The sequence below is a fragment of the Myotis myotis genome, unplaced genomic scaffold (genome assembly GCF_014108235.1).
Source record: "Myotis myotis isolate mMyoMyo1 unplaced genomic scaffold, mMyoMyo1.p scaffold_m19_p_16, whole genome shotgun sequence".
NCBI lineage: Eukaryota > Metazoa > Chordata > Mammalia > Chiroptera > Vespertilionidae > Myotis > Myotis myotis.
The window spans coordinates 51150705-51163889 of NW_023416320.1; the positions used below are offsets into that span (position 1 = coordinate 51150705).

The 13185-nt window shown below is 48.2% G+C and overlaps 1 protein-coding gene across 28 annotated transcripts in view; it reads left to right on the plus strand.

The window, feature by feature from the left end:
* WWP1 (WW domain containing E3 ubiquitin protein ligase 1) overlaps nucleotides 1–13185 on the plus strand; it is a 95916-nt gene that overhangs the window by 46241 nt on the left and 36490 nt on the right. For 26 of the 28 annotated variants that reach the window (XM_036337476.1, XM_036337471.1, XM_036337472.1 and 23 more), the window contains 3 exons: nucleotides 6924–7061; nucleotides 7143–7206; nucleotides 10246–10439. In XM_036337476.1, the coding sequence (XP_036193369.1) occupies nucleotides 6924–7061; nucleotides 7143–7206; nucleotides 10246–10439 (396 nt within the window). Of the gene's footprint in view, nucleotides 1–6923; nucleotides 7108–7142; nucleotides 7207–10245; nucleotides 10440–13185 lie in introns of all 28 variants that reach the window. The other 2 variants (XM_036337469.1, XM_036337470.1) reach the window with 2 other exon arrangements.

The following is a 13185-nucleotide window of genomic DNA, read 5'->3' on the forward strand; positions in this document are numbered from 1 at the left end:
GAGCGATTAGAGATGACATTTATAAAACTGTAAATCACAAACTTAATAGGATTTGTAAGCAGCTTGAAAGGCCTCTCTGTTCATCTGGGTTTGCACTGCTTTCCACTGTCCACAGCCAGAGGTCAGAGTTCAGTAGAGCCTCACATGCAGCCTGGCTACACGTGAAGCTGGAGCAGCACTGGACACGTGAGCACACACAGGCTCACTCATGCCCTTGTCCCCAGCAGCTCCCTACTTAACCGCTGGGGAACCTGTTTCTTACACATCTGAGTTCATATCCCCTGTGCTCCCCGGTGTTTCATGGCACTGAATTTCTGATCATGGATGAGTGTGGCTGTTCCACTTACTCAGCAGCACCCCCTAGTCTTGACAATGAAGCAGGCTGTGGGGTGGACTCAGTATAGGAATGTAACTTTTTCTAAACTACCCTTATCTTTCAACATAAATTTATTTAAACATGCCTTAAAGCCTTTTTGGTACAGGGTGTAATACACAATTCCCAAATAAAAACATAAAGTGTAGTAACCCCTGTAACTGAAGAGACTCCGACTGTCATTCTGGTGTAGGGATGACCCGTTTTCTGTAGATCATGGTCCGCCTCTCTCATCCTGAACTGTTTTTATGTGTGTTGTATGGAGCTGAAACGACTCTCCTTACCTCATTCTTTCATTAGTAATGATGCTCTCTGTTAGCTCTTTGTCTTTCCTTGGACAGATATTTATAGTAGGATCACTTAAAAAAGGATGAGCTACAAAGACTCTCTCAGAGAAGGCAGAGGAGGAGCAGAGGGACCGGGTGATAACAGGTTGCACGTCCTGTTGCCGCCTGTCCTGAGCAGAGCTCACGCTTATCTCCGCTCCCAGGGCCGGGTTATGGCCACGCTGGTCTGCTGGGGGGAGCATGTCGTTCTCTCCTGGCTTCCGAGTGCAGAGTCCGCCTGGCTCACTCACACGGCTCTCCGGAAGGCGTTGTGGCCCGTGGTCGTGCTGTGCCGTGTCTGTGCTGCGCAGGGGGCGGCACTAGGCACAGACCACAGTGAGCACTGAGCGAGGCTGGTGCAGCTGAGAAGCCGGCTCTGCATTTCACCTCATTTAATTCTTGTCCGTGTCTGCAGCCCATGGGCCGCTCCTGCCTGCTCTGTGGGCCTGCAGCCCGCAACCCGCACTGTTTTTATTATGTTGTGTTTCAAAACCAGAGTCCATTCCTGTTTGTTTTTTAAAAATAGCTTTCCTTTATTTTTGGTTGTTTACTTTGCGTGTTTCTTTTGTAGCGTTTTAATTTTTCAGAGTCGGTATCAGATTGGCTTTCTTGTAAGGGTCGATTCTGAAAGCTGCTTAATTCATTTTCTTAAGTGCTCATCTGAAATCTGTGTTTTGCTTTAGGAAAATTCCCAAATGTAGCTGCTTCTAAGTTCCTCTCACATTGGGATCCCTGCCATTCGCTGCGCCGTATTCCTATGATCGTCCTTGTTTGTGGGCGTCATCTCGATTCTGCTCGCGTGGCCTCCCTTCTGTTGGTAACTCCTGCTTTGCTGCCTCCAATGTTGTTTTTTACGTTTGATGTTTACCATTATGTTTCTAGCTTTCCTCATAGCATATGCGAATCAATGCGTCTTATTGCCTTTACTTTAGATCTTAGAAATATTCCATACAACTTAAGGATTTATTCTTTTGACCTCTGCAGTCTTTTAAATCAGACCTTAGTTGCTCTTTATTTTTCCATTCACTAGCTGCTTATCCTCCTATTCCTAGTTATTTGTGATTTTTAAAAATAAAACTGCCTGTGTTGTTTTGATGTTCTTGATATGCTTGGTGCAAAGCTTTCCATCTTCCCAGAAGTGGCATATTCTACCTGTGGGCTCTGATAACTTGAGGAAAGTTAGAAACCCATAAATTAATTATATTCTTACTTTCTTAGATCTAGGACTTTCCTTTGTTAAATAAGCATTTATTGAATGTAAGGGAGAAACATAGAACAAACAGAGTACACTGTTTCTGACCCCCGCCCCTCCTCCGCTGTGATGTGAACCCAGCAGTCTCCACATCAGGATGTGTTTGTCCTTGTCAAGGTCATCGACCCACTTTAGGTTTATGAGGCGAGTTCCTTCCTGTCCTCGAGGCCCTGACATTTTGTTCTCAAACATTTCTATTTCCACATATCCTTTCTCCTGATGTATTTGGGGGAGGGGAGGAGGGTGGATTGATTTGAGTAGGTCATCTCCTGCTTTTGAGGACGTTCACCTCTTCAGTCTTCATGGTGTAGTGTGAACACAGCCACCCACAGCCTTCCTGAAGCCCACAGCCAAGCCAGCGTCAGATCTGTGTGTCCCACGAGGGTCCCTGCAGCTTCGCCTCAACCCCAGGGGCTCCAGGCCCAGGCCTCCCGGCTTCAGGAGGAGCCTGGGCGGCGTGTCCAAGGCCGTGGCCCAGACAGCCCTCTCAGACACGGAACGCTTATGGTCTAAGCCTCGTTTTTGCCCCAATTAACCTTCAGTTGCGTGTGCAGGTCACATGAACACCAGGCTGAATGATGGACGTTCTTTCACTGGCTCTGCGGATATACATGGTGGTGTAGCTTTCTTTTCTCTGTGTCATCAGGATTAGACACCTATGTCTGAGGTGATTTCTCCCTCTCAGCCCCACCGGTTCTTAAATTGCGAAGGAAAATGCCTCTGTTGTCAGCGATGACCAGAGCCAGAGGGAGGTTCCCATCAGCACTTCACTGCACAGGCAGGGCCAGCCTACCTGCGTGCCGTGCACACAGATGTGCTGCCTTCAGAGGGAACGAGGGAGCGAGGGAGGAGTGTGGCTCAGTGAGGTCGGGGGGGTGGGTGCAGGAGGCAGCTGGTCAATGATTCTCTCTCATCATTGATGTTCCTCTCTCTCTCTCTACCTTCCTCTCTGAAATCAATAAAAATATATTTTTAAAAGATTTTGCTTTTAGCCTTATTTCCCAGCTGATACTAGTTATTTGTTTAGGTTACTAAGTCTTAAGTTCTCTTTTTAGAAATTTACTTAGTGTCAACACAAACGAAGATACTTTAAAGCTGAGGTATAGAACAGACAGTGTTTTATATCTGGTGATATGAGTGCATTTCTGTGTTAGATTCATAGGATTGAAATGATCAGGTCAGGGGGAACGGGTGGTTGTCAGGCTCGGGCTGTGGCTTGTCCTTCCTGCCAGGCCGTCCTCACCTTGCACGGGCGGGAGGCCCCCACGAGTGTGTGCACCCTGACCGACACGAGGAAGAGCTTTCTTTTCAGCACTGCTCAGCATCAATGAATCCAGGCCCTTGTTGGTCATTTCTCTTTAATCATGCATGACTGTCTTACTCTTTGCACATTTTTCTGTTGGTTTGCTGCTTTTCATTCACTAACTTAGAAGAACTCTTACTTTTTACCTCCCAGTTAATCCTTTGCCTCTTTTTTTATCCTGTTTTAATTTATAGAAGTTTAATATTTTGATCATAAAAGTTAATTCATCTTCCATTATGTTTATGCTCAGAGAACCCTTCTAATCCTGTATTTGATAGTTCTGTTTTCCTCTTGCACACTCATTACTTTGTTTTTTCTGTAAGGTCTTTTATAGATTCTGAGATTTATCTTGGTACCTGATGGGCAGGGAGTCTGACGGGCTGTGAGTTGGGGCCCACTGGCTAGGTCTGTGCTGGCAGGGCCTGGAGTCACAGCCCGCTTTGTTCTAGGGCCCTGCCGACCACCTCGCTCATTCTGGGTGTGCATCGGTTGCCCTCACATTTACGTGTGTCGGCCAGCCTCCTGCTTCGGTGTCCCTCCTGCGCGTGGTCTGTGTGATGAGTGGAATGTGGCCACGAGGCACGGAGCCCCCTGGGGGTGCCTGGACGACAGTGCAGCTTCTGCCTGGGTCTCAGGCTCCTCACAGGCGCTGTGAAGCCGGAGAGGCTGTGCCTGCAGCACCCACCGCCCTCCCCAGCCCCTGAGCACAGAAACTGAGCAATAAGAGGCGGCCGATGTTATTTTCAGTGACTGTATTTTAGGATAATGTAATACTTAGCAATAAGTAATACAGTGTGCAAGCATTTTTAAAAATAGGTTCAGATGTGACTCTGAGCTAAATTTGAAGGGTGAAATGCCTTAAAAATGATTTTTGAAGACACTTTTGTCTTCTGTGGGGACAGAGTGTGCGTTTTCGACAACTCCAGGATTCCGGGATACTGCCCTGGTCTGTGCCCGGCTCTCAGAGACCTCGACTGTTCCGTCCTGTGAACACTGAGGAGGGGTTTCTGGGAGAGTAGCTCCCAGTTCCCTGAGGACAGCACTGCCTTCTTCATCAAGCACCTATCTGTGTCAGAGTCTGCGATGCGCCATTGACAGCGAAGACAGGGTCTCTGTGCTGTCCTGGGGGCTGCTATGTAGTTGAGAGGGTAGGACCTGCACCCCCAGGCAGAGCCCATGACCATGGCCCCTAGGGCTGGTGTTCAGTGCAGGGAGGGAGGGATGAGTGGGAGTGAAAGAGGGAGCCCACACCTCCCCCCCCCCGCCCCAGGGCTGGTGTTCAGTGCAGGGAGGGAGGGATGAGTGGGAGTGAAAGGCAGAGACCACGCCAGGCGGCCAGGGCGCATCTGCTCCCACAGCCCCTGCACACAGCAGGAGCTTGCTGTCCATGGATGGAGAGACCTGAGCTGGCGGATTGCACTGTAATAGATTCCCCCCACACATACAGTGTAGATGAGAATTGTCATGTGATTGCCCAATTGTATGATTCAGAAATGGTAGAGCCCAGTGTTCCATGTTCAGAGTTGTGAGAGAGCAGAGGATGTAACACACATGCATACACACTTACACACACACACCACACCACACCACACCAACCCGGCAGAGCAGTCAGGTCCTGGACAGACAGGTGTTTGTAGCAGTGGTGATATTTGCGGAGGCCAGGTGATTTCCAAGGCCCCCTTTCTTTAAAAAGGGGGCCAAAGACAATGGAATGCTAAGCAGCTGTGAAAAAGAAGGATCTCTTACCCTATGAGACAGCACAGAGGGACCTGGAGAGCATCATGCTAAGTGAAATAAGCCAGTCAGATAGGGACAAGTATCACATGGTCTCACTTGTATTTGAAAACTAATGAACAAAATGAATCAACCAACCAAATAAGACCCCAGGCATGGAACAGATGGACAGATCTCAGAGGGGGGTGAGAAGAGATTAACCAAAGGACTCACCTGCTTATATGCATAGACCATGGACACAGACAGTAGTGCGGTGAAGGCTTGGAGGGGGAGGGTAAAGGGGAGAAAATTGGGGGAGGACATCAGTAATACTGTCAACAATAAAATACACATGTTAAAAAGCAAAGGGCAAAGCAAAGCTTACACACCGAGGGAGAACTGTGAACGATGCTGGTAGCAGCTTCAGGGCACTGAGCTGGGTCCGGGCTGCCCTCACGCAGCCAGACGAGCACGCCTAGGTGATGGTCAGCATGCACTCGCCACCAGGGATGGTGGTACAGGCACCAGCCGGGCCAGCAGGGTGGCAGCCTTCCTGGGAAGCCAAGAGTCTGCTGCTCCCATGTGGCTCTGCCCGGGCGGGTGGAGAGGAGTGAGTGTGGCTGGCCACTCACAGGCAGTGGTGAGCCATGGAGTGGAGGGTGGAGCCGAGGAGACAGCTGAAGAGATGGCGGCCAGGGAGTGAGCACTGGTGGAAACGTGACTCTGCAGGCCCTGACTGTCCCAGGCCGTGTGGTCGAGAGAGGTGCCTGGTCACATGCAGGGACAAGCATGACACCCAAGGCAGAGGTAGCTCCAGAGGAAAAGGCATCTGCAGAGGCGTATCAGCTAGAGTTCGGAACTGGCTGTGCCAGGAGCAGACGGTGGGGAACACCTTCACGCTGGGAGGTGCGGTGGCAGTGTGAACTACAGGCCAGCGAGTCTGGGGATGGGCCAGCAAACACACGCGCAGACCCGCACAGAGGCCTGCACTGAGTGCTGCCTGCAGGGACTCCGAGCCTATGCCTCGCACGGCGGTGCAAACGGCTAAGTGTGTTAGGACAAGAAGCTAAATCACCAAATTGCAGGTACTTTGAATGGAGAGAGGGTAAGTGAAGTAGAATGGAGCCAGTCTGGGTTCTTCAGGTCTGCACCGTTAGCCTAGGTAAAGCCGGATGCCTGCTTTGTAGGGTTCTTGTGTGTGTGTTTTAGCTTTTGTATTTCCTCAAGTTTCTCGAGTCATGTTTGTTGTTGTTTGTGATGTGGAGTGGAAATGAGATCTATGTTGGTACAGATGTTTGGGGTGGGTTTTCTGCAAGATTTTCTTTGATCATGAGGTTTACATATTCTGTGGGATAGAAGAAGGTGCAGCGAAATGACCTTGGGTTCAGGAAGAACTAGGTACCCTCATGCAGGAAGGACACAGTCGGCCTTGTTTAGAGGAGAAGTGTTGTCACAGAGGGACCACTCACTGAGCGCGTCTGTGCCAGGCGTGGGCCACGTGTGTTGTGTGCCCTTGCATTTGGACCTGTGACGGTCCCTTTGGTGCGATGCTCTTACTCTCTCCATTTTGCCTGGAGGAGACGGAGGCTCGAAGCAGCCTAATTGCTCCCTCACCACCCAGCTGGGTGCACAGCGGAATCAGGCCACACTGTCTGACTTGGCAGGAATGTGCTGCGGGCACAGGTCTGAGCGGCCTGGGCCAGGAGCCTGTCCGGGCGAGGCTGGGCCTGTCCTCCACATGTCTCTGAGGTTCATGCTGAGCAAAGGGCGCTGACGTGCTGTGGAAGCCTGTGGTGGGGCGAGCGGGCGGGAAGGAGCGGCCTGGGTGGAGGGCCGGACGCAAAGGACCCTCCCCGCGCAGCCAGGGGCCGTCAGTCATGCTGCACGTGCAGTTCTGGTTTCTGAAACATTTTTGTATACAGCAAAAGCTTTCAAATTAGGATTTTCTTTTTCTAGTGGAAAGAGTGAAAGAACAATTAAAACTTTCCTTGGAGAACAAGAACGGCGTAGTGCAAACTGGCGAGTTAACGGTGGTGCTGGACGGATTGGCGATTGAGCCAGAAAATCTGACGAGCTGCAGCTCGGCCCCAACCAGTAAGCTCCTGTGTGTCTGCAAAATTCAGGGAAACATCAGCAGGAGGTATCAAATCCAATTTTCTCTTTCTCATTGTTCAGTAGAAATACAGCAGAATGGTGATGCCGTACGTGAGAACGGAGAGCCTTCCGCCAGGACGAGCAGGTAGAAAGCGTCTTCACGCTTGCGGTAAAGTACTGGGCCGTCCCCCTGCCTGAAGGCTTCCTGGAGCCTCAGCTTAGCGTTTGCCTTAGAACTTAGAAGAACCTCATGTTGATTGACTTCCTGAGAAAGCAGTTTGAAAACCCGCTGTATTGAGGTATAATGCACATCCCCCAGTAGCCCTCAGGGGGACACCAGCGGTGGGCTGCAGAGCTGGGGCCGTCCGTCCGTCTGATTTCACAGCGCACATCACCCGCAGGGAGCGCGCGTCTCCACCCGGCCCGGCAGCCTCTGGTCTGCTTTGCGTCCCCGGGGTTGTCCTGTGTGGACGTACAACATGGGACCCTCGGTGTCTGGCTCGCCCGTGTTGTAGCATGTCGGAGCTTCATTCTTTCTTACTGCAAGTGGGCTTTTACCGCCTGCCTGTAGACCGAGTCATCAGGAAGCAGGCTGGCTGGGCGGGGACGGGGGACCTTCCTGCTGTGGGAACCGCAGCTCCCTGTGGACCATGGAAGAAAACACGTGGTCTTTCCCCAGAAACCAGCCTGCCATTTCTCATCCTCGCCTGCATTTACGTTAGATGGTAATTAAGAGAGGCTTTCGGTGTGCAGTCATCAAATAGGAATAAAAGCATGTAATAAGTGAAATATAATGGAACAACCAGAACACCTGAAGGTAGACTGATTGCTGTGAATGGGCCTGCTGGGTGAGAGGCACGTTCCAGCACAGGGTCACCTCACTAGTCGCAGTCACAGCTCTCCCTGCTCCTGCAGGGCCCTGAGCAGAGAGAGTTGGCTTAAGTAAATGTATTTAGTGTCCATGTTATAATTTACTTGGATAAAATTAAGGACTGAAAGAGCACCACAGTTAGGTTCATTAAAATGTATTTGTGTGGTTATGGTGAGAAGTCTAGATCTCACTCCTGGTACAATGGCTTTTAAGGGGAGGGGTGGGATCTGACTTACATTTAAAAAGAAAACCTAGCGGAGGCTGTTAGAGGCACCTCTCAGGGACACCAGAGAGGTGATACCAGACAGGAGCGCCCCCTGAGCCAGTGGGAGAGCTGCCCCAACCTCATCCTTGTCTTCTCATGTAAATGGATTTATACGGAGACCTTGACTGCACTGTGAACGCCTATTGTTAAAGCAGTTAGACATGTGCTTTTATTGAAAAAGCAAAGCCAGCAAACCTATGCGTCTGGCTTAGGAAGCACAGATGGGCTCTCAGCTCATCTGAAGAGCAGGTGGGGTGCGGAGTCGAGGCATTATACACCTTCCTGTCTATAAAACTCCTTCTGACTCTTTGGGTGCAGATGAATTCTCAAGGTCCCTTTTACTTTTACTTTGTGTGGCCTTCCCAGAATTCAGGAGAAGCCCCTGGCAGCCTTATCTTGTCAAGCCTGAGGCTGCAGGCTTCTCTGCCTAGGGGTAAAATGGCCCCTTTTCCTTTCCCCTCCCCTCCCTCTGCATCCTCCCCTCAGGGAGGTTTTTAACCACTTGCTGTGTCCTTGGCTGGGGGAGATAATGGCTTGTTAGTTATAGGCTGGCTGCCCATTGCCTCCCCTGTCTGGCCCTGTTTTCACTTTCCTGCCTCAGTGTCCCTATCCTCCTGCCCTGGGATAGCAGCCAGGCTGCTCTGTGGGAGCGGACTGAGGGGAGGTGTGGTGGGACTGCTCTCCCTCCAGGACTCACAGTGTCACCCAGGCCGGCCACTGGCCACTACCAGGGAGGGTCTCAGTATCTGCTTTCGTGGGTGTGGTTTCTGTTTGTTTCTAGTTTCTGTTTATTTGCAGTTTTCAAATGTGGATTGTAAATTATTATTACTAAGCACTACAATTATGAGCTTCTTCTGATCAATAGAATTACAATAGTTTGAAATTGACTTTTTTCCACAAGCATTTTGAAGATATTTCAGAGCATCTCTCTCTTTCTCTCTCTCTCTCTCTCTCTCTCTCTCTCTCTCTACATATATATATATATATATATATATATATATATATATATATATGGCTAATATGCTAAGTGTCCATCTGGGTAATGATGTCACGTAGCAACACCCAGCTTCCTCTCCCTAGCAACTAGCCTCCTTGCAGTTTCTTCAGCCCAGGAACATGACTTGCTTTATAGCCAGGTGGAAACATGTCACACTGTAACCAAGTGTCTGTGAAGCGTTTTCCCGTGCCTCATCTCGTGTGATCCTCACAGAAGTCCTGGAGTAGGTAGATAGGAGACTCAGTAGAATCCTATTTTCTTTTCATTAGCTGGAAAACAGAGATTTAGAAAGCTTAGAAACTTGACCCAACTGAAAAGAAGAAATGGTGGATCTTGAAAATGACTTCAGGTTTTCTTACTGCACAGAATATAATCAAACACTGCTGCTGTTAAATATTTCACCCTTTGTTCTCCCTGTGTGATCTACAATAATAATCTGCTTCATGTTGATATTTACTGCTGTGTTGCTGACAATTACCTGAAAGAGAAGTTGGGGTGCTTCACTGGGCTGCATAAAGTTTAGCTACATCAGAAAGCAGGTCTAATTAAGCGAGTTTATCTATATATGTAAACCTCTCGCTGGCGCCAATAGCACACATGTGTTTCCATCTGTCATTGTCGATCATGAATTTGGTTGACACTTCTATTATAGAGAAAGGGCAAATAGTGATATTAAAATATTTCTTCTAATTAATTTCCTTTCAATGTTCATGAATTTGTGCACCGGGCCACTAGTTTAAAATAAAGATTTGTATTCTTAGGCTTAAGTGTTTAAAATGTACAATTTGAACATTATTTTGAGGGACAGAACTTATTTTGATTTAGTATAGTTGTATTTTTCAGTATAGATTTGTCTGGTAGTATGGGATATGCTTAGAACCAAAAGTAATTTAAATCTTTACGTAAGAAAGCATGCCCTGTATTTGTTCATTGCTCTCTCTGTCATTTTCTTTAAATGTGAAGAACTCAGTAGCTGTTTCTTATGAACATTTTGAGGAGAAGTTGTTGAATTGTACTGAGCTCATTGAAGTCAGGCATCTTGCTTCTAAAGGTTGGCTGCTGAAGGTGCAGGTGGAGCAGACAGCCGAGCGCCCACCCACGCTGTGGTGCAGAACTGCTATTCCCGTGTGGTGAACGGAGGCAGCGCACCTTCCTCTCCGGCTCCGGCTCCATCTCCGGCTGCTGCCAGACCAGGAAACACACCAGCTCCCAGACCGCGCACAGCTGAGCCCGCCGGTGACACTGGTAAGCTTATGAATGGGCGCGTGTGCGTGGAGACTCTGGGACACTGCCTGTGCCCGCTCTCCCTTGTTGCAGTCTTTCCTGTCCTCAGCTCCACGGTAGCAATTCAGATTACAAGGCCTGAGCTTTTTGATAATAATTTTGAATTTTCTAGATTACTTAGGGAAATACGCCAAAAGTATATTAATTTAGCAATCACAGCACATTTCACTAGCAGGTACTATGTGATAGCTAGATTTTTAGACTTTATAAAAATACGATGTAATTCATAATATGAAATATATTTCAAAAGAACCTAAGTGACTTTATGGACCTGTCAGTAATGAATGGTTCCTGTAACTATAGTCTACAAATAATTATTTCTTGGCATGTAAACTAGTAGGAAAATGTGCTGTCAGAGAGTTTTATATTTTTCAAGAGTAAGTGTTATGTTATAGAAGGAAGATTTCTCTGATCCTGTTTTTCAGTGGAATCAGCTGTAAATTCCATGAATTCTTTTTTTTATTATTATCTTTATACATTAACTCTTCCAGACAAATTTCTTAAAACGCGAACATTTTAGGACTTGCTTAGATGGCTATTGTGTGCTGGACTGGAGTCGGGTCTCTTGGTCCCAGAGCTTGTGTTCTCCCCTGTGATTTCTGTTTATGGCAAGTTATTCAAAAGTAGAAGCACGTAGAGAAGCCACTCAGTGATTAAATGAAAACAGGTAGCTTGATAGATGAGACAGTCTGCATTTACACTCAAGGTTCGGGGGTACTCACCATGTGTTATCCTGAAAGTTTTTGTAAACATGAATTTTTAAAAACTTAATTGGCCTATGAATGCTTCTCCCTTAAAAATATATAAACTTGTCCTGTCAGTGGCTCAGTCTGTTGGAGCGTCCTCCCGTGCACCAAAAGGTTTCAGGTTCAATCTGGTCGGGCCCAGTACAGGAGGCAACGGATCGATGTTTCTCTCCCACACCTATGTTTCTCTCCTCCCCCCCCCTTCCTCTCTCTCTAAAATCAATAAAAACATCCTCAGGTAGCCGAAACCGGTTTGGCTCAACGGATAGAGCGTCGGCCTGTGGACTGAGAGGTCCCAGGTTCGATTCCGGTCAAGGGCATGTACCTGGGTTGCGGGCATATCCCCAGTAGGAGATGTGCAGGAGGCAGCTGATCGATGATTCTCTCTCATCGATGTTTCTAACTCTCTATCTCTCTCCCTTCCTCTCTGTAAAAAATCAATAAAATATATTTAAAAAACAAAAACAAAACCATCCTCAGGTGAGCATTTAAAATATCTGTATGAATGAATGAACTTAAAGATCCTAGGTACCAAAATAGGTAGAACTTTTTAGTCATTAATTTCAGGTGGCTGGAAAATGAAGAGACAATATATATACCCAGGGTAAAGGCAGTGAGCAGATGCATTCATTTTCTGATTCTGGCAGACTACGTAGTAAAAATATTTGTCTCGGGTTTCTGCTAGCAGAGGAGGAAAGGAAACGTCATCTTAGAGTATCCAGAATTGTCTGTAAGTGAAGAGCAGCTCAGTTAAACAGCTGTTCCTGTGATTCCAGCTGTGGACCTGAGTGAAGCCACCAGGGTGAGCGGCACCCTCGCTAATTCCAAGAGCAAGTGCAGCAGAAAGCCTCCTAGACTCCGCCCTGTGTTATCTACCCTGATTCAAACATTGCAGGTTCTGTTTGTTTTATTTTGTTCATTCTAACCCGAGGATATTTTTTCCATTATTTTTTAGAGAGAGTGGGAAGGAGATAGGGAGAGAGGGGGAGAGAGAGAGAGAGAGAGAGAGAGAGAGAGAGAGAGAGAGAGAGAAACATGGAGATCGGACCTACAACTCAACTACAAGCCCTTGACCCGGAATCAAACCTGCAACCCTGGTGTGCAGGCCGACACACACCAGCTAGGGCAAATATTACTGTTTTTAAAATTGCCTGAGGACATAGCTATAGGAAGGACCAAAATTTTGTTTTTGAAAATTATCAGCACATGGAAAAATGGTTTATCTGAGTACCAGAGTCCTTCACAGTAAAGCATGAATCCAGGGCTTTGTGGCTAGAGGGGTTTTTGAGTTAGGTATCCATACTAAAAACCATGATGAAAAACACCTAGCTACCCACCCATTAAAAATTATATCTTAAACAATGTAACTCCCTTGCAAACTCTCCAAAGAGGCTGTAAAAAATGATAATAATGCCTGTGTAGGTCCACCCATTGTTTCCGGGAGTAATTGGATGGCAGGACCACGCCTACGTCCTGAAGGGAGGAGGATGTGAGCGCTCACTGGGAAGGCCTGCCTTGCCCTCACCTGGTGCTGAGTGTGGCAGCACCGTGCTTCCTGCTACTGCACTTGGCCTGAGCACAGCGCTGCAGGGACCACTGGCCTCGGCACTGGCACGTGTTGTGTGGGTGCATTCAGGTGTGGGTGCCAAAGGGGGAGTCTCTTCTTTACACCCACAGCTCATCGGCTACTTTAGAGATCTTCCCATTGGGAATAATTCCCCTTGATTGTCCTTGTGGGAAATCCCAAGGTGAAACTCAGACACACATGTGAGAACTGGAATAAAGGCTCCAACTTCAGTGACCCATTCCTGGGGCATTCAATAAAGAGAGGAGCCCAAGGCCATCCGAGTTGCCTGTTCTGGACGTGTGCCCTGTTTCCCCACAGAACCGGCACCGTAGCTGCAGGGGATACCAGTGCTGGAAGAGCACACGGCTAGGGAGGGGTGCAGGGTAGCCCCAGC